This window comes from Rana temporaria, chromosome 5 (genome assembly GCF_905171775.1).
Source record: "Rana temporaria chromosome 5, aRanTem1.1, whole genome shotgun sequence".
Taxonomy (NCBI): Eukaryota; Metazoa; Chordata; class Amphibia; order Anura; family Ranidae; genus Rana; species Rana temporaria.
The window spans coordinates 107,299,761-107,321,839 of NC_053493.1; the positions used below are offsets into that span (position 1 = coordinate 107,299,761).

At 41.1% G+C, this 22,079-nt stretch overlaps 1 protein-coding gene across 3 annotated transcripts in view; it reads right to left on the minus strand.

Annotated features, from left to right (window-relative positions):
- ZNF385D (zinc finger protein 385D) overlaps positions 1-22,079 on the minus strand; it is a 428,248-nt gene that overhangs the window by 278,258 nt on the left and 127,911 nt on the right. For 2 of the 3 annotated variants that reach the window (XM_040352986.1, XM_040352987.1), the window contains exon 2: positions 6,220-6,362. In XM_040352986.1, coding sequence (XP_040208920.1) covers positions 6,220-6,362 — 143 coding nt within the window. Of the gene's footprint in view, positions 1-6,219; positions 6,388-22,079 lie in introns of those variants that run through there. The other variant, XM_040352985.1, reaches the window with a different exon arrangement.

Genomic DNA, 22,079 nt, shown 5'->3' on the forward strand with positions numbered 1-22,079 from the left:
TAGTGTAATCAAAAAATACATGGTTTATGATATAAAGCCTTTGAATGTTTTTTGTTTTTATAAATCAGAGAAATATGGAAAAGCAGTAGCAGATAATGATTTTTAGATTGTACACAAGATGGAACATTTTATCTTTACATAACTGTAATCTATTTTTTCTCAGTTGCTTAAAATGTATAATTTTACTAGTAGCTAATTTCATATGTCATACTTTCGCTACTCTGACAAAAGAGAATCACAAGTCATAATTACAGAGATGATTATGAGATTGCAAGGTGTAGCAGATACAAATCAAAGAGTTCAAATCATATGACGCAAAATGTCACAACAAACCATCAATTGCCTGCATGTGTGTATTTTAGTACAATGAGAAATCAATGTCATTGTCAAATGCAATTCATATAACCCTCCAAGTACCAGGAGGGATTCTTATCAGTTGTTTTCTGTAATACATGTAAAACAAATGCATTAATGATTCTGAGTATTTACTCTATTGCTGCATACACCCGATCGATCAAACCGATGAGAACGGTCTGATGGACCGTTTTCATCGGACCAAACGATCGTGTGTGGACCCCATCGGTTATTTATCCATAGGTTTGTAGGCACGTCCATCGGTTAAAAATCCACGCTTGCTCAGAATCAAGTCGACGCATGCTTGGAAGCATTGAACTTCGTTTTTTTCAGCACGTCGTCGTGTTTTACGTCACCGCGTTCTGACACGATCGTTTTTTTAACCGATGGTGTGTAGGCACGACTGACCATCAGTCAGCTTCATCGGTTAACCGATGAAAAAGGTCCATCAGACCGTTTTCTTTGGATGGACCGATCGTGTGTACAGGGCTTTTGTGTTTTAGGGTATCCACAGGCAAGCCAGATTCTTACTAATTCTTACTAAGATTCTTACTAATAATGGTGGATAGTGAGAAACCTTCCCAGCTTTTTTAGACTGCACCAGGGACAGATATTACATTATGCTTGGATGTGACTTTTCCTTAAGGCTTCATTGTGCTCCATAAATGTATTTTTCTCTCCCACAGGAGTTTAACAGCAGCAAAAAACGTGTTTGTGTGCATTCCTGCATCTGGTGTTAATGCATTCTAATGGCCATAAATCTGGCAAATAGCACGTATTAACGTGGGAACACACCTAAGCATGCCTAGCTTTAATGCGCATTTACAGTAGGTGAACCCGATTTTGTGTCAATCTCGCTCTCTTTCTCGGCGAGATTGAGCACCTACGAGCCCCATCGCGGGAGCCAGCGCCGAGCTGGCTTGCCGCGATGGAGACAGAGCCGTCATAGAAGCGACGGGAGATCCGACTTGGATTCCCGCCAATTCTACACGTGTGCGGTGTTTGTTATGAATCCTGAGGGGGAAGTCCCCGCCGGATTTTAAATAAAAATCCGGCATGGGTTCCCCCCTCAGGAGCATACCGGGCCCTTAGGTCTGTTATGGGTTGTAAGGAGAGCCCCCTACGCCGAAAAAAACGGCGTAGGGGGTCCCCCTACAATCCATACCAGACCCGTATCCAAAGCACGCTACCCGGCCAGCCAGGAAGGGAGTGGGGACGAGCGAGCGCCCCCCCCCCCCTCCTGAGCCGTACCAGGCTGCATGCCCTCAACATGGGGGGGTTGGGTGCTCTGGGGCAGGGGGGCGCACTGCGGCCCCCCCACCTCAGAGCACCCTGTCCCCATGTTGATGAGGACAGGGCCCCTTCCCGACAACCCTGGCCGTTGGTTGTCGGGGTATGCGGGCGGGAGGCTTATCGGAATCTGGGAGCCCCCTTTAATAAGGGGGCCCCCAGATACCGGCCCCCCACCCTAAGTGAATGAGTATGGGGTACATCGTACCCCTACCCATTCACCTGCAAGAAAAGTGGTAAAAACACAAATAAACCACACAGTGTATTAAAATATTTTATTAGTCTGCTCCGGAGGCCGCCCCCTGTCTTCTTTATTAGCTCTTTTACCAGGGGGAGCTTCTTCTTTGACGTCTTCGGGTGGGTGGGGGCCGCCGTCTGGTTCTCTTCCACCGCCGGGGGGGGGTGGCTTTTAAAAAAGCCCCCACCCCCCCGGCGGGTTTCCTCCGGCGTCTTCGGCGGGGCTCTTCTTCTTCCGCTACCCGGTAGGTATCACATGGGTAGGTACAGAGCATGATGGGACTGTGAGGCCTATATAGGTCCGATGCAAGGCGCGCATCCGTCATTTCAGCGAGAAGGACCGGCGTGTCAACATCGGGAGAAGAAGAGAAGTGAAGAACATGACGTCACAGCACGGAAGAAGAACTCACAGCACGGAAGAAGACGTACAGCACGGAAGAAGGGACCGGACTGCGAGACGAAGAACCGGGGTGCGACGAGTCAACAGCGGAGAGCGGCGAACATAGAAGGAGACCCCCCGGATAGCGGAGAAGACCCGTCGGGATAGCGGAAGAAGAAGAGCCCCGCCGAAGACGCCGGAGGAAACCCGCCGGGGGGGTGGGGGCTTTTTTAAAAGCCACCCCCCCCCCCCGGCGGTGGAAGAGAACCAGACGGCGGCCCCCACCCACCCGAAGACGTCAAAGAAGAAGCTCCCCCTGGTAAAAGAGCTAATAAAGAAGACAGGGGGCGGCCTCCGGAGCAGACTAATAAAATATTTTAATACACTGTGTGGTTTATTTGTGTTTTTACCACTTTTCTTGCAGGTGAATGGGTAGGGGTACGATGTACCCCATACTCATTCACTTAGGGTGGGGGGCCGGTATCTGGGGGCCCCCTTATTAAAGGGGGCTCCCAGATTCCGATAAGCCTCCCGCCCGCATACCCCGACGACCAACGGCCAGGGTTGTCGGGAAGGGGCCCTGTCCTCATCAACATGGGGACAGGGTGCTCTGAGGTGGGGGGGCCGCAGTGCGCCCCCCTGCCCCAGAGCACCCAACCCCCCCATGTTGAGGGCATGCAGCCTGGTACGGCTCAGGAGGGGGGGGGGCGCTCGCTCGTCCCCACTCCCTTCCTGGCTGGCCGGGTAGCGTGCTTTGTATACGGGTCTGGTATGGATTGTAGGGGGACCCCCTACGCCGTTTTTTTCGGCGTAGGGGGGTCTCCTTACAACCCATAACAGACCTAAGGGCCCGGTATGCTCCTGAGGGGGTGACCCATGCCGGATTTTTATTTAAAATCCGGCGGGGACTTCCCCCTCAGGATTCATAACAAACGCCGCACACGTGTAGAATTGGCGGGAATCCAAGTCGGATCTCCCGTCGCTTCTATGACGCGCTTGCTGGGATGTGCTGTCACTATTCCAGTGAGTGCAAGATCTCGGCACCATGTCGCCGAGTATCAGCGCGACGCTGTCATGCTAAAAGCACAATATCACAAACACCTACTGTATGTGTGTTTATGCGTGATTAGGCACCTTTGAGCTTTCTTTTTTATGCTCAAAAGCACCTCTCTGGAATGCACAGGTGATGTTTTTTTTTTCTGCCTCTAAACACCCCTGTCTTCAAACTCAGATGAGCTCCCATGTGTGCATAGACACATAGGTTAACATGGAGGAGCATTTAGATGCAGAAAAAAAAGCTCACACGCCTGTAAAAGCAGTGTTTTGAGCTCAAGTGTGCATAAGCAGTGACGGGACAAGGTTGCCCAGCACCCAGGGCGAAGATGGTGAGTTGCACCCCCCCAACAGGTGAAGTCACCAATAGAGTCCCCCTTTACATCAGATATCCCCAATAGAGCCCCCCTTTACATCAAGTGTGCCAATCAGAGTGCCCCCTTACATCAGCTGTCCCCAATAGAGCCCACCTTTACATCAGGTGTTCCCAGCAGAGTTCCCCTTTACATCAGCTGTCCCTAATAGAGTCCCTTTTACATCAGGTGTCCCCATCAGCATGCCCCCTTACATCAGGTGTCCCAAATAGTGCACTCCTTTACATCAAGTGTCCCCAGTAGAGTCCCCCTTTACATCAGGTGCCCCCAATAGAGTCCTGCTTTACCCAGTAGAGTCTCCCGTTTACATCAGGTGTCGCCCTCGCCTTTCCCCGTCCCCTTTCACCTTTCCCCCTTTTACTGGGAGAATGGTACTCACAGCCTGTCCTTACTCTCTCCGGTCATGTGACATGTCTACTCCTTCTGACAGGAGGGACACTGCAAAAGTCACTGCATTAATCTGAATCTAAAGTTGCACAAACTGTGACAACTTTTTCTGGACAACTCTGTATGTTTGTGACTAAATTCAGCTCAAAAATGTAAGTGTAAGGAAGAACAGGAAAAGTTTCCATATACTGTATCGGCAGTCAAACCCTGAAATTTGTTGGTAAGTAGCTTATCAGTTTTATCTGTGTCAGTCATGTAATCAGGAATACAGATCACATTGGTGTATGAGGCGGTCGAAACACCTTCCACATACCTGTGTTTCAAGTGGGACAGTTTTGATTTTCCTTACCTCACAAAGGGTGAGCTTATCCAAGCTAGAATTGTTTTAGATACTGTATTGTACAGTAACAATGCAGAACATTTTCCAGATAATTTATATTGTCTGGTGTCTACTTAACTTTAGGGCATGAGATCACCCTTGACATTAACTTCCTAGTGATTTATTGACTGTAAAAATTCTACAGGTCAAATGCACTAAATAAACAGTAGAAAGAGCCGGTAACACTGGAATCCTTGAAGTGTAATTTATTGATTACATCAAAGTGACAAAAAGACAATAGAACTGATGCATTGTGTCAAAAGCCTAATGCCCCGTACACATGATCAGATTTCCCATCAGAATGGGTTTTTCCAACGGAATTCTGCTCAAGCTGTCTTGCATACACACTGACACATCAAATTCTAAATTCGAAAATGCGGTGACGTACAACACTACGACGAGCCTAGAGTAATGAAGTTCAATGCTTCTGAGCATGCATCAAATTGTTTTAGAGCATGCATGTTTATTTTTTTCGTCGGAATTCCATACAGACGAACGGAATTTCCGATAGACATTTTCTCTAAGTCCATCAGAATTTCCGCCGGAAAAAGCCAGATGGAGCATACACACAGTCGGAATATACAATGAAAAAAAATTCAGTCTGACTTTTTCCATCGGAAATTCCGACAGTGCGTACCCAGGCATTAGTCATAGCAGATGCTCTTAATATTTTGGTTGCATGCCTGCTACAGGTTAATGACTAAAGCCGTGTACACACTACTGTGTTGAAAAAAAAAACATCAGCTTAGGTTGGAACCGGAATACTAACAATCGGTTGTTAGTAGAGCGATCTACCTTGCTATGCTATCATGTTTTGACAGGGGGATGTCCCCCCCCCCCACCAGAATACTGTGGTCAGTGCTTCAGCCATTGGCTGTTGTACAAACAGTCAAAATGTCAGCTGGTTTCTATTGAACTGGTGGATTCCGGCCAACATTCAGCTTGTATGTACTAGGCTTAACTAAATAGTGGCAATGACTTTCTGTGGCACTTGTCAGCTATGACACATCCCCATTAAGTTGTGTATTGTGCTAATACTTTAGTATTATTTAGCTATATTTTTTGTTGCTATTTTGTTTTTGCACATGTAGTTAAACATTATTTTTCATCTCTCAGGATGGTGTTCCAAATATTTTATAAGTAATGAAAGTGTAAATGGTGTAATTAATTATAAACAAGTTGAAATAAACCAAACTAGGTAAAAAAAAAGCAGGCTTCTTGTAGGTAATGGCAAGTGAAGGGTTAACTGGAAAAAAGGTCTAACATCTGAGCTTAAACTGTCTTCTGTGCATGCAGTCTTCACATGTACAGAGCTGATCTGTTATGAGATAGGTATCTTCAGGCACATGATATTAGATAGGAAGTAGAAAATCAATAATTTATTACACCAACATTTCAGCCTAAAGAGAACATTAATCATTATAGCTTAGCGTTATTACTGCCAGAAAAGGGTTTGTGACTAGAATTCTGACAGTTGTCAATTAATTGTAAAGTTTGAAATGCCATGTTATTGCAATTGTTCAGTTATTTTACAGTTTTACAGAGAGAGTTCAGTTAGTTTTAGAGAGAATGCAAGTGCTTACATTAAGCTACGGCAATAAATGACACCCATTTGTATTGCTTTGTAATATAAAAGGATGTGTTAACTGCAATATAAATTAAATATTTTCATTAGTAACAATAGCACAGTTCCATGATGTTTGAAAAACAACTATTGTTCATTCTTTCATTCATTTTCATCTTCTCAATAAAAATCATATACTTACTGCAGTCAGGTTTGAAAAGAGATTAATTGCTGCTGTACTGTCCAAAGAAAATGGAAGGAGTTGTTTTAGGTCCAGTGGAGGTTGTAAGGTTGGGAGTGGAGGACGGAGCAGCGCAGAAAGAGCTGGGCTCTGGCACGTACCACCTAGAAACAACAGAAAAGAAGGCATAATCTTTTATTTGGCATAATATACTCATATTTACAATGTATTCATTTTTTGATAGCTATGTGATTTTGTTTTTTCAAACAAGTCAACTTGTAGTTAAGCCAAGCTGAACTTTAAATTTAAAGCTGGAATTCAACACAAAAACATTAACTAAAATATATTTTTTAATAGGCAGAAGATATGAATTCAATTTGTGTAACTAAAAGACCTTTCAAAGCCTTGTTACATTATCAATGTTTTGCATATAGCCTATGAAGAGAAAAGAGCTTGGGAGGCACCCAGCAGGTCAGTTCTACTCATTACTAGACATGTGCACACTGAAATATTTTGTTTCGGAATTTTGTTTTCGTCCGAAAAATACATTTATTTAGTTACCCCCGAAATTAGTTTGTATTTATTTTGTTTAGTTAAAAAAATGCATTTGTCTGAAAATCCAAATTAATTAAGGTTAAATACTGTTATTGAAGGCTTATGGTGTCTGTCAAATGTTCTAAGAAGATTCAACGGAGCAGCAAAACTGTACGACGCCGCAATCGTACATTTACGGTCAAATGTTCCGCCTACAAGCTATAGAAAAATTCTAATGTTGTATGACACTAGTAATAATTATATTTATAAATTATTATTACCTGTCAACCAACATTCAAATTCTTCTATAGCCTAAGGGCCGAGCATTTGACTGGAAATGTACGATTGCGGCGTCGTACAGTTTAGCTGCTTTGCCGAATCTTCTTAGAACATTCGACAGACACCATAAGCCTTCAATGACAGATTCAACGTTTGTATGTTTTTCGCTGCTTCGTCGAATCTTCCTTGTTCATGTCGAATGGTCTACCCCAACATTGTCTCTAGAATTTTAAATCTTTTCTCTCTATAAATGTAGAATAATCTTGGACTAATAAAGTTAGGTTAGGCACATTCGACAGCAGATTCAATAGACACAGATTGCTATTGTCAGCGTCATGTCGAATCTCCTATTTATATCAAACTGTTGTAGCAACAAAAACGAAAATAAAGCATTTTTTATGTCAGATCTTTCGGATTTCGGATTCTGCATGGTCATTTACGTTTGTTAAAACGATAACGAAAATACCCGAAATTCTGACGAAAATGCATTCGGACGAAAACAAATGCACATGTCTACTCATTACAGGCTGCATGCAGAAAGTGTTCAGAGTGGTGGCGACAAGACCAGTAACCATGCACAAGGAAAGGGATCAGCAGTGACTAGTCTTTATTACAGGTAGCTTCTGCACAAAGATAAAGTTTCATGTTGGATTACTGCACAGATCTACACGACCCATAAGAAAAACACAATTTAAGTAAGAATACACGTGCCTCAAAACAAAAGGTGTGCAAAGTCTTATCTGTCAGCATGACATGACCGTGTGGAAGCAGTGGTCTTCCTGCAGAGATTTGGCATACCCCCTGCCTGCAAATGGAAGGGCAGTGCCCCAGAATGTAGGTTTTTCCAGGCGGTTGTTGACTCTTCCTTCTAATGCCCTGTACACACGATCAGGCTTTTGCTCGGCCAAACTCTAATGGGAATTCTGACAGAATTCCATCACAGTAAAAGAGAACATGTATATCTAAACTCTGATGGAATTCCTCGGAATATCCAATGGAATTACTCCGATGGGGCATACACACGGTCAGTCTTTTTCAATCGGAAATTCCGATCATGTATGGGACAGTGTTTTTTTCTTACATATGGTAGAACATATTAGTCTCTCTGGTTTCTCCTAGTGGACATTTCTCATCAAGGTGCACATGTTTTGGAAACAGGCCTGGGTACCAAAGAAATCTTTATTTTACTACTGTTCACTCTTATTGCCCAGCCCCCGTTTTTCTCTTTGTAACGCCCTTCCTTTGTTCTACTCCTTTTTGCTTGTCAAACTTAATCTACCTTTTTTTCTCTTTTCCTACTTGTCATCTTTTATATAGAATTGTATAGAAAGCTAAAACGAAAAAATGAATAATACAAATTAGAAATGAGAAATGAGAAATGTCCTTCATTCTCCCTGGAGAACCATGCACATAATTATTTTGTTTCTAGGACAAAGAATTATCCAGTCAAAATTTGCATGACATAAATTTTCTGTTGTTAGTTCTGACTTATTCATCAGAACTGGTAAAGTACGTATGTAAGATTGCACACTATTCATCTTCTAGTGCATTTATTTGTGTTTCATGTCTGTTGTATATTCAGCTTTGGTGTTGTCGAGTGGATAATATGTAACCTAATATGTAGAATTTATTTATTTTGCGGCTTTCTTTGCAGACAATTCATGTTTTTGAAACAATTTTGGGAAGCAGGGAATTATTGAAAATTGCAACTTTTAATGAAGGTTATGTAAAATGTATTTATTTGTTTTCCCACATATGTTACACTCTAGATAGAATGGACAATTAAAGTGGAATGACAGATAAATGTTTAAGTACAAAGTTGCAATAAATATGTTTACTGTTTTACCTTCCAAAATGTTTAAACAAAAAAATAAGCCTTGCTTGTAATTAAAACCTTTGCAGGTTGTTCCTGACCCTGTCCACATTGTCCTGTGTCCCATGTCTAGTTCACAGTAAAATGTTACCTCCAAGAACACTCTGCTTACAATCTGTCTGCCTACAATCTGCCTACAATATATGCACCAATACCCCAACTTATTTGTGCTGTAAGGCAATGTTTCTCAACTCCAGTCTTCAAGGCCCCCACGACAGGTCATGTTTTCAGGCTCATCATTAATTTGCACAGGTAATTTGATCAGTTGCACTGCCTTAGTAATTACAACAGCCGCTTCATCTGAGGGAAATCCTGAAAACATGACCTGTTGGGGCGCCTCGAGGACTGGAGTTGAGAAACATTGCCTTACAGCACATTTGACCCCCTTTATTGTGCAAAGTGACCACCACTACACTTTTTTTCACCACCCAAAAACTCTTTTCATTTTCTCACTTCTACTTGCACTATGGGATCCATAGACTACTCAAAGGTCCCAGCATAGACCAGCAGGAATGTTATTCTTGCAGGGATATAAGGGAAAAAATACAGACTTTTTTTTAGCACAGTTGCAATCATGTGTGTTGGATGTAATTCAGAGTTAATTGGACTGTAGCCTGGATTTGCTCTCTAAGCACTCTGTGCCTTATATCTTAAATTTAGATCTTGCAAACATCAGCACTTTTTTTATGATATAATATGCTAGTCCCATTGCAGGTGGAAGCAATTCATTCTAGCAACATACTTTCTAAAATAGGAAATATTATTGATCTGATGTTTGGCTTTAGCATCATATATTAACTTTTTGAATGTATGTGTTACTAGAATGCTAAGAGAGCATCTTGTTAGGATACAAAGCTCATTTGCACAGGATTTTATGCTATAAGAGACTAGTGCTATATAGACTAGTACTTTATGCTATAAGAAACTGTGCTATAAGAGACTAGAGGAAAATAATTACTCAGGTGTATGCTATAAGTAAAGGAAAAGGGCTAGAGTCATGAGCAAGATATTGCACATTGCAGAGCTCCTCGTGGACATGTTCTCTGTTTAGATTGTATGCAAAGTACTACTTATGATTGTTTATATAGACTTCAATAGATTTGGGGCTCCTATGACCTTTAGCGTAGCACTGATGGTTTTCTATAATTTACTTTCTTGTGAAAGATACAGTAATCCACAGCGATTTGTTGGATTTCATGTTGAGGATCATAACTCAAACATTAATATTGATTGGTTGTGATGGTTAGTTACTGCACTGCATACAGTACACTTTAAAATTACAGATTAAGTCCATTTGCATACTAACAAAGAAAACAAAAAGTGACTAATGTTTCATCTTTTTATACTCAGCATAGTTTAATTTTATGGCTACTCTAAAAATGAATAATTAAAAACATTATAAAGAAATATTATGATAATGAGGAAACATTCATGAACCACCAGACAACCAGGATTTGTAGATTTGAAGGCTGCAATGAGGCCCTATGGTACAGTGAGAAAAAAAAGTATTTGATCCCCTGCTGATTTTGTATGTTTGCCAACTGACAAAGAAATTCAATCTATAATTTTAATGGTAGGTTTATTTTAACAGTGAGAGACAGAATAACAACAAAAAAATCCAGGAAAACGCATTTCAAAAAATGTATAAATTGATTTGCATTTTAATGAGTAAAATTATTTGACCCCTTTGGCCACCAGGTTTGTACACATCTCAGGAGGGATTTTGTCCCATTCCTCTTTGCAGATCCTTTCCAAGTCATTAGGGTTCAAGGCTGACGTTTTGTAACGTGAACCTTTAGCTCCCTCCACATATGTCTATGGGATAAAGGTCTGGAGACTGGCTAGGCCACTCCAGGACCTTAATGTGCTTCTTCTTGAGCCACTCTTTTGTTGCCCTGGCCATGTGCTTTTGGTCATTGTCATGCTGGAATATCCATCCACCACCCATTTTCAATGCCCTGGCCAAGGGAAGGAGGTTCTCCCCCAAGATTTGATGGTACATGGCCCCCGTCCTACATCCCTTTGATGTGGTGAAGTTGTCCTCTCCCTTTAGCAGAAAAAGCCCCCAAAGCAAACTGTTTCCACCTCCATGTTTGGTGGTGGTGATGGTGTTCTTGGTGTCAAATGCAGCATTCCTCCTCCTCCAAACACGGCAAGTTGAGTTAATGCCAAAGCGCTAGATTTTGGTCTCATCTGACCACAACACTTTCACCTAGTTCTCCTCTGAATCGTTCAGATGTTCATTAGCAAACTGCTTTCTTGTGGGCGCTGAAGGATTTCAAGTCCTTCACAGGGTAGTGTGTTACCAATTGTTTGACAGCTGCCTTGAGATCATTGACAATATTCTCCTGTGTAGTTCTTGGCTGATTCCTCACCATTCCCATGATCAATGACACTCCACAAGGTGAGATCTTACATGGACCCCCAGACCGAGGGAGATTGACAGTTATTTTGTGTTACTTACATTTACAAATAATCGCACCAACTGTTGTCACCCTCTCACCAAGCTGCTTGCGATGGTCTTGTAGCCCATTCCAGCCTTGTGTACTACAATCTTGTCCCTGACATCCTTGGACAGCTCTTTGGTCTTGGCTATGGTGGAGAGATTGGAATCTGATTGATTGCTTCTGTGGACAGGTGTCTTTTATACAGGTAACAAGCTGAGCATTAGAGCATTAGAGATTGATTCTAATTTCATCATGTTACCTGTATAGAAGACACCTGGTTGCCAGAAATCTTGCTGATAGGTGGGGGATAAAATACCTAATTTACCAATTAAAATGCAAATAAATGTATAACTTTTTAAATGCGTTTTTCAGGATATTTGTGTTGTTATTCTGTAAACCTACCATTAAAATTATAGATTGATCATTTCCTTGTCAATTGGCAAATGTACAAAATCAGCAGGGGATCAAATACCTTCTCCCTCACTGTACTTATTGTGCTTTCCTTGGGCCACAGAAGCCAGTAGTAGCGTTTTGCTTGCCTGTTTGATTGTCCAGGTATAGTGTAAGAAAATAGTAAATAAACTGGTTTCTACTAAATCTTTTGGTTTATATCATTCATGCGTTCTTACTTTTTTCTGTTCTGTCTGTGCTTCATTATGGCCTTTTATTGTTTGACCTGGATCTAATCGCTAATGAATATGAAATGGCACCAGTAATGGTTTAGGCTATATACACTTTTTTTTATTAGGTGCATACAACAGATTTCTACAGCAAGAATCAGTGTATTCTTGTGGCTGGAATATGCCATATACACCTATTTACGTGTGTGAATGCAGCTAAAAGGGTGCTGTAGGAGACACTGAATTGCATAGGAAGTGTAATGGAAATGATCTCTAGCAGTCTCTTGTAACATGGCCCAAGTTCCTGACAATCTCCTGCAGCCCGTCTCCAGGCTCGTACTACACCTTTAGTATTTCTGCAATTTTTGACCATCTTCTGTATCATGCTCTAGGTCTATAACCATCTACTGTAGTATGTCCTGCCTCTGACTGTTTTCTATATTATTACATGCAATAAACATCATGTGTGCACCTTGGTAATAGCAGAGGCTGTACTTGAAGTCTTATATATTATATAACTTAAATTGACCGTCCCCACTGTAGATGATTGCTTTTAAGCATAGCTCCCCATACCACGAGAACTTAAATCGATGTTTCCTTTGTGAACTTGCAGTGTGGACCTGTTCATGTTCTTAGCTCACTGACAGTCAGAAGACTCAGGCTGACAATCATGGTGATCATATGTAGGATGATGAGGTTTGTTTACAGATGGCACTGTGCTCCTTGCTGTGCACAGAGACGAAAGTACAATGTTAGGAATGATTGCAGTACATACAAAAATAATTTATTTAAAAAGTTTTGCCTTAAAAATCTGCTGTGTACAGTAGCCAAAATGTAACTTTTAAACATGATTTCCATTTGTCTACTGGTAATATAAAAAAAAACATGAGCAGGGTCTTTGCTAAAATAATGTGCTCCTAAAATAAATAATTATTAGGGTAGGCCAATTAGTCATAACGTTTTTTCAAGTTAAAAGATGCCTACTGAAGCTTCTTAAAGTAGACCTGGGCTTCTAGGATTAATTGTTCTCTGCTCATGAAGGGGTTATCCCTTCATTCATACATAATCAAGACCCTTTTTTAATACTGGCTTCACTGTGTGTCAATGTTGGGTTTAGAAACAAGGAACCCACATCTCTGCTATGTGCTTCCTTAGGTCATGTGACACTATTTCGTTTTACTGAGGATAAAATAAACTCTGCAACTCTATTAAAGGTTTTAATAGCACAATACTGTGGACTAGAATACAAACCAAAAATGGAACACAGAGTTAGGTTACTGTTACAAAAGAAGGATGGTGATGAATCAATTTACAAATAATTGAATTAACAAGAAACACCTTTTTCTTCTACCAATTATTATATGCATGCAGGTTTGTCTACTCCGCAGATTATCATACAAACCATAATGAAAAAAATAAATCCCAATATAATGATTCTTCACAGATCAGCAATATCTTATGCAAATATTCAAGCTCAGGGAATAGGTGATTCCAACCAAATCCATATTAATATTTTCCCTGGTTGCTGGCATAAAATCACTTGTCGCCTTCTAAGATCTCTTTCAGCGCTCCAACACTGAAATCTCTGGGCCATCATTTACATTTACTCCCATCTTTCACAGTTATTACAACGTTGAAGGATGCTTTTACAACTTGATGCATTTTTTGCCATGCTGAATACAAGGTGTGTCTAAAAAGTTTGGTGAATGGTATCAGAAAACAAACGAAACAGAACATACAAACAAATTACCTTTATTTTCCTTCAAGATAATTGCCATCCTTCACAACACAATTTTGGCAACGTTCATAAAGCTTCTGGAAACTGTCAGGAAAGGCCTCTTTAGGAATTGGTTACAGAAACTCTGTCATACATTCTTGGATTGCCGCCGCATCCACAAAACATGCACCTTTCTTGGCGCTCTGCAGGCTTGGAAACAGAAAGAAGTCCGCAGGCGCCAGATCAGGGGAGTACAGTGGATGATCGAGAACAGGTACACCGCGCTGAGCCAAGAATTGGTGCAAATGAATCATACAGAAATGATGGATCCTTGCCCGCTACAAATCTAAGGGAGAACGTAGATTTTCAGTCCAAGGACCTCGGCTTTGGAATGCTCTACCCAAAACCATTCGCATGGAAGAAAACCATTGGGCTTTTAGGAAAAAACTGAGGGCCAGATTCACAAAAGAGATACGACGGCGTATCTACTGATACGCCGTCGTATCTCTGTTTCTAACTATGCGGCTGATTCATAGAATCAGTTACGCATAGCTAGTCCTAAGATCCGACAGGTTTAGTGGACTCACACTGTCGGATCTTAGGATGCAGTACCGCAGCCGCCGCTGGGGGCATTTCTCGTCGTAATCCAGCGTCGGGTATGCAAACTAGCACTTACGGAGATCCACAAAGCTTTTTCCCTTCGTTAAGTCGCCGTAAGTGTTAGTTTGCCGTCGCAAAGATAGGGTACCTTTACAAAAGTGTAAAGGTACTCTACCATGCAAAAGTATACCAGTCGTTCCCGCGTCGGTTTTGAATTTTTTTCAAATCTTTTTTTTTTCCGCCGTAACTCTTTTTTACCCGTCGCGATTCACAAAACTCGGCACAACGTAACTTTGCGCAAAGCACGTCGGGAAAATAGCGTCTGGAGCATGCGCAGTACGTCCGGCATGGGAGCGCGCCTAATTTAAATGGGACTCGTCCCATTTGAATTGGCACGCCTTGCGCCAGACTGATTTAGGATACACCGCCGCAAATTTCCAGGTAAGTGCTTTGTGGATCGGGCACTAACTTGTGTAATTTGCGGCGGTGTAACTTAAATCAGAAAAGTTACGTTGCGCCCGCTGGCTGTGAATCTGGCCCTGAAAACCCATCTCTTCTGAAGGATCAGCACGACTCTGAATACAAGCGCCTTGAGGCGATTCGGTTCACATTTGTCAGCGCTATACAAGGTACTCACTCACTCACTCACTAATGAAATCTCCAGAGGTTTCCATCTATTTTGCTTTCTGTTCATCTGTCAGCTTGTGCAGTACAAACCAGGAACAGATCTTCCGCTTACTCGAATCTTTGTGGACGATTGTGCGCACTGCATCCTTGCTAATGCCCAATTTCTCTCCCATCAATCATATAGTCAGTCACCAATCTCGTGCCAGCATTTGTCACACTTGCTCGATCATGTCAGCATGGGTAATGCTTGTTGATGGCGGACCTGAACGTGGTGCAACCTCATTCGTTAATTTCCCATCACAAAAGCATCAACATTTCATGTGTCTTTGTCGCCGTTTTCCCCAATATGTTGCAGAACTTGATGTTCACTCCTTGCTCCATTACACTGTGAACCTATCTCTCACGTTGACTATGTTTGACTGCCTGCAGTGGGTTGTATCCTGATGGTCACATGTACTCCTCCAAGCTAGATGGCTCTTCTCAATATGTCTCTGGATAGCCATGTGCATGCGTGCGCATCTGGTCCATGCTGCCATTGAGATATCGGACCATTTACCAAACATTTAGACACACCTCATATACCAATAATTAAAGGGGTCTAGTTGTGGATAGAGAATGCCATCATTTTGGCCCAGGAGGAAGGGAAAATCCTACTACTGGTGTCTCTGAGGAATATTACAAGTTTACAGGAGATCATACCTCATATTACATGTTCAAAACAAAAATATTCGTTTTGAATGACGTTGACTTCTATTAGGTGAATTTTTCTAAACTAACTGTCATAAGCACAACAAATAAACAAATGCTCATTGTACATGTAAATTAATAACTTTTCCAAAACAAAATATTACATTCAATAGCCCCGAGAGAACATTTCCAAGTGAGCCTTCAGAAGCACTTGTCTGATCTCAGACACAGCTATTGTAAATATCATTGCGGTGAAAACAATCTCCTCAAGTGTCTGTTTTCATTGACAACAAGTTTGTTGACAGTCCCCTAACGCAATATGCCGGCCTATAATATATTAATTTATCAAAATGAACATCTTGTAGGGAGCGATGAAAATAAATCACACTATGGCACATTTATTTTGTAAACATCAGTATTTTAGCGAACATTCATTTGAATAGCCATTAGCAATCATAATAACCAATTTCACAGTCTGCTATGCAGCATATTTAAACAATATGCAATATAATATTAGCACTTAGTTTCCATTCTCATTGTTATTACAGTACCAGCCTGTACAAGTATTATGTACATGCTGACAAAGAGATGATGAACCTGCATAGGTTCTGTCTTCAAATAAAGAACTCCGGTCTGATTCAAAAGCAGGGTATTTTAAATGAGGAGCAGCTGAAGTCAATAAATGCAGACAATTACCATTTTTATCTTCTTTGCTAGCAGTTGGGGAACATTTTATCCTGTAAATGAATGTCTTATTGACGTTGTATTTTTGCTCTCTCTCTCCACAGCATCAACATTATACATACAGTAGAACAGATAAAAAACCTTCACGTTAACTAAAGACATGTTAAGGAAGATTGCCCACACATATGACCACTCAAAGAAGCAACCAAACACAAAATAGGCATTTGAAGTGCCCCAGGAAGACCATACACTACAGTATCATGTAATAAAATAAGGCTAATTATGCACCTCTCTGTAACTTTATTTTTGAAAAATTATTAAAACCCAGTCAGAGATGATGTCAGATGCCATCATTTAACCAGTTTGGCATGCTTTTAAGGTGGTATAAGTGGAAGAGCTTCCTGGATGTATGGTTAATGTTTCAGCAGTGTATATGGAAGCCGCTGGGCATTGCTAAGAAAACTGTTCTATCAGGTTGAGGTCAGGACTCTGTGCAGGCCATCCAAGTTCCTCCACCTCAAACTCGCTCATCCATGTCTTTGTGGACCTTGCTTTGTGCACTAGTGCGCAGTCATGTTGGAACAGAAAGGGACCATCCTTAAACTGTTTCCAAAAAGGTTGGCACATGAAATTGTCCAAAATGTATTGGTATGCTGACACCTTAAAGGGGTTGTAAAGGTACAATTTTTTTTCCTAAATAGCTTCCTTTACTTACCTCATCCTTCGATTTTGCTTTTAAATGTCCTTATTTCTTCTGAGAAATCCTCACTTCCTGTTCTTCTGTCTGTAACTCCCCACAGTAATGTGAGGCTTTCTCCCTGGTGTGGAGTGTCGTGCTCGCCCCCTCCCTTGGACTACAGGAAAGTCAGGACGCTCTCTACGTTGCAGATAGAGAAAGGAGCTGTGTGTTAGTGGGCATCCTGACTCTCCTGTAGTCCAAGGGAGGGGGCGAGCACGACATCCTCACTTTAGAGGGTATTTCACAACTTAGACAATTGTCACTAAGGGCCAGATTCTCAGAGCAAGTACGCAGGCGTATCTACTGATGCACCGGCGTACTTTCAAATTTGCCGCGTCATATCTTTAGTTTGAATCCTCAAACCAAGATACGACGGCTTCTGGCTTTGATCCGACAGGCATACGGCTTCGTACGCCTTCAGATCGTAGGTGCAATACTTCGGCGCCCGCTGGGTGGAGGTCGTGTCGTTTTCCGCGTCAGGTATGCTAATTAACTTTTTCCGTCGATCTACGGTGCGACGTCATTTCGCGCGAAGCACGGCGGGAAAATTCGAAACGGAGCATGCGCATTTCAATCGGCGCGGGGACGCGCTTCATTTAAATGAATCACGCCCCATACCCACCCAATTTGAAATACGCGCCGAGAAATACACTAAGCCGCCGTAACTTACGGCGCGAAATCTTCCTGGATTCGACTTAGAGCCAGGTAAGATACGGCGGCGTAGCGTATCTCTGATACGCTGCGCCAGGGCAATTCTCTGTGAATCTGGCCCTAAGTGTTTTGATTGGATGATTTCTTCTTTGCCTTTATTGGTATAATATGGATTTTCCCTCACAGTCAGTCACTAGAACAAATAAAGAGAGCAAATATCTACAATATCAACAAAGCAAAAAAAAAAAGTGACAGGGGGTTGCAAAGATTGACAACTTTATGCAAAATAAAAAAAATAATAATGACTTTAGATATATTTTAAGAGTATTATCACTTTTTAAAAGGCTGTGCAGTCTTATGAAGCAGACCAAATAATTATTTGATTGTTTCCATACAAAGGGTTGCCATTTTCTTAAAGTAATAATTGAGGTATATTGCACCACAATATAATGCATCCGAAGTGCTTAGTTGTATGCAGTCTATTGTGATCAGCCAGCATGCAAATCTCGTACTCGGTGTATCTGAACTGAGTAACCCATAGATTATCAACCATAGTTAGTTGAAAGTGTATAAACGTTAATGTACTAATGAGCAGACTTAGTAGTAAAACTACATTGTAATGATTGTCACCTCAGGAATAATTTTATCCAGCAGCATTAGATAAAGGACACTATTGCATTACTGATTTAGAGAGCTGCAGGCAAAACACAGCATTCTGTAGTAGATAAGTAAAGGGTAAGCTGTTAACTGTATCTGCTTTTTGTTATCAATTATATAAAAATAAAAAATAAATAAAAAGTAATGTTGTATTAACACATTAGGTTCCCAACTGTAAATTAAAAACTGATCTCTAGGTTAAGTTATCCTCCCCGTCTCCCAACCCATCTAGCAAATAAAAAAGGAAAAACCCTTTATTACTCACCTAAATGCAGGAGATCAAGAAGAGTTGCTGGGTTTTTGGATATCTTACTTATTGGTTTATATAGTAAATAGATGATAAAACATTAAAAATGAAGTTCTAAAGAGTAGACGAGCTGTATAAATCTTAGGACTGGATAAACAGAAATAAAAATCCTTTGGCAGGTAAAACAGCTCTCAAGTATGCATTTTATCTGTGTATTTAGCTTTTGGTCTGGAGATCAGCTAGAAAATATCAGACCATATTGACCAAATGTGCAGGTGAATGTGGATAGCAAATGTATCTTCTGTTGGTAAAATCCACTTTTTAAATATTCTACCTAGTGCCCAAGAAAACTTTTGCTATGCGTTACACAAAGTAATTGCCTTTTTGTTAAAGAAATTTGCTTAGAAAAGAAAATGCAATCCTGTTATTCTGAACATAAGCATTAGATAAAATGAGAAGAGTTCAAACAGAGTTTAGAATGGATTGCTTTATATCAGTGAGATTTCCTGAGAAGGATGCTGAGCATATTCGATTTCAATCTGAAGAAATGTCATGCCGCTCTCAGACACGTTTGCATTGACTAAGTCAGACTTAAATAAATAGGTGTTCAGCGAGATCCTGAAGTCTATTAAATCAGATTACAAGTTCCACTTTAGATTTGGGAATGTTTTTTTTTTATGGAAAACATTTAGAGAAAAATATTCTCTTTTTAGCATTCAAAATATTATTTGAAACACAGACGAAAACCACATTTTATTAGTATAAACATTTTCACAAATGACATTGATACATTATGGTTTACCTAGAAAGATGAGATGTCTGCAAAGAGGTAGAAAAGGTGAAATTAATATGGCAAAATATCTAAAGGTGCTTCTCACATACAGCTAATTTTCATAAAAAAAAAAAAAAAAATCCTATGTGCATCCAAATCTGCTTTGAAAAAAAAAAGCCAAATCTGCTATCCAGATGTAAGATATTAGGGCTTTTAGGCATAGGAAATTTTATTTGGCTATACTTCTCCTGTAGAGTAGTGCAGTTTGCTCTGCACTACTGTGACCAATTTTCAGCAGACAGTAAGCTGAAGCCCACTGTCAGCTGACATCACAGAGCTGATCCAGGTTCGAGAAAGATCAGGACCATATGGTTGGGATCCACCCATATGCCTGGACCGGCACCTGGCTGAGACTCTCAGCAAGCTGTTGAGAATTCGGGCCGTCCGCTCCCACCCCTTCCACAGCCCAGCGCTCCAGTGATTGCTCGGGGGGAAGAGCACAATTCGGGCGACTGACAGCCACCCATTTTCTGCTTAGGAAGCTGTAAAAACAGTGAGATTGTGGTGTTTGATCGCTTGGTTCTCAGTGTTAGAATTGGCGGGGGACAGATGCTACAGCCAGCTAGGTATGTATAATAAAAAAAAAATCCCATACTTCTCTTTTAACCAATCAATGCACAATTAGTTTGGCCTCAGATGCTAGCTGTACCATTTAGGAACAGGATTTTGCCAGTTTTGAGGAAGCAGGGTCCTTGATGACAAGACTGACTACAACAAATGCCCTGGTTTATATTAGGGGGAGCTACATTTTTTGCTTTAGTTTTATCTTTTTAATAAAGAATTACAAGTAACAAAAGAGAAGTATCCAATAATGCATCCAACAGTCTGTCATTCTGCCTTGCACACCCAAACGCTCTCTACTAGACATGTGCATTCGTTTTCGTCCGAATGCATTTTTGTTCGAATTTCAGGTATTTTCGTTATCGTTTTAACAAACGATAACGAAAGCACAGAAAACGAAAACCGAAAGATCCGACATAAACAAATGCTTTAATTTCGTTTTCGTTGCGGTCGAATGTGCCTAACCTTAACTCTATTAGTCCAATATTATTCTACATAAAGAGAAAAGATTCGACATTATAGAGACATGAAGAAGAGCCGACATAGAGAGAAAAGATTCGACATAGAGAGAAAAGATTCGACATAGAGAGACATGAAGATTCGACATAGAGAGACATGAAGATTCGACATAGAGAGACATGAAGATTCGACATAGAGAGACATGAAGGGCCAGATTCACATAGAAATGCGTTACGCTGCGGCGGCGTAACGTATCCCATTTACGTTACACCGCCACAGGTTTACAGCGTAAGTGCTTGATTCACAAAGCACTTACCTGTAAACTCGCGGCGGCATAACGTAAATCTGCCCGGCGCAAGCCCACCTAATTCAAATGGGGCGGGGACCATTTAAATTAGGCGCGTTCCCGCACCGAACGTACTGCGCATGCTCCGTCCCTAAAATTTCCCGACGTGCATTGCGCTAAATGACGTCGCAAGGACGTCATTGGTTTCGACGTTAACGTAAATGGCGTCCAGCGCCATTCACAGACGACTTACGCAAATTACGTGAAATTTCAAATTTCGACGCGGGAACGACGACCATACTTAACATTGGCTAGACCACCTAGAGGGCAGCTTTAGTTTTATGCGGCGTATCTCTACGGAAACGTAAATTTACAGTGACGGGCAAAGCGGACGTTCGTGAATCGGCGTAACTAGTCATTCGCATATTCTACGCCGACCGCAATGCAATCGCCACCTAGCAGCCGGCCTAGAATTGCAGCCTAAGATCCGACGGTGTAAGTCACTTACACCTGTCGGATCTTAGGGCTATCTATGCGTAACCTGATTCTATGAATCAGGCGCATAGATACGACAATCGTATCTCAGAGATACGACGGCGTATCAGGAGATACGCCAGCGTATCAGGAGATACACCGTCGTATCTCTTTTGTGAATCTGGCCCGAAGAGTCTAAATAGTTTTTTTTTAAAGATTCTGTAGAATCTTCTTTTTTTTTTTCTTAGAACATTCGACAGACACCATAAGCCTTCAATGACAGATTCAAACTTAATTTGGATTTTCGGACGAATGCATTTTTTTAACGAAAAACGAAATAAATAAAAACGAATTTCGGGAGTAACTAAATAAATTTATTTTTTGGACGAAAACGAAATTACGAAACAAAATATTTCAGTGTGCACATGCCTACTCTCTACTGCACCCCCCCCCCCCCTCCATTCTCTAGGATGCCTTTTTTATGTAGTCATTTTCAATCTTAAAGCAAATTAAAGAAAATAAAACACATTTAAAATTTAATGAGAAGGTCCTAAAGGGGATTTCCATATCCCTTGGCACCATCAAACATTATTATTTTCTTGTCGTGGTGACCTTATGCAAGTCATACAACTGCTGTGAAGGGGGCGACACCTCTGCACAGGATTTCCTTAATACAACAAAGTCATTTTATTTTTAAGCATAGAACTTTATTAATTGTCCCCTAAGGACTGAACATAATAACCAATTTCATAATAAAGAAAAATGCATTAGATTCTAACATGCTCTAGTAACAATTTCTTGACTGAATTGATAAAAATGATACATCCGCCAGGTCTGTACTGACTATATATGGAATATGGGATAATTGTTCCTAAAAACAATTCAACATTTGTATGTGAGTGCAGCT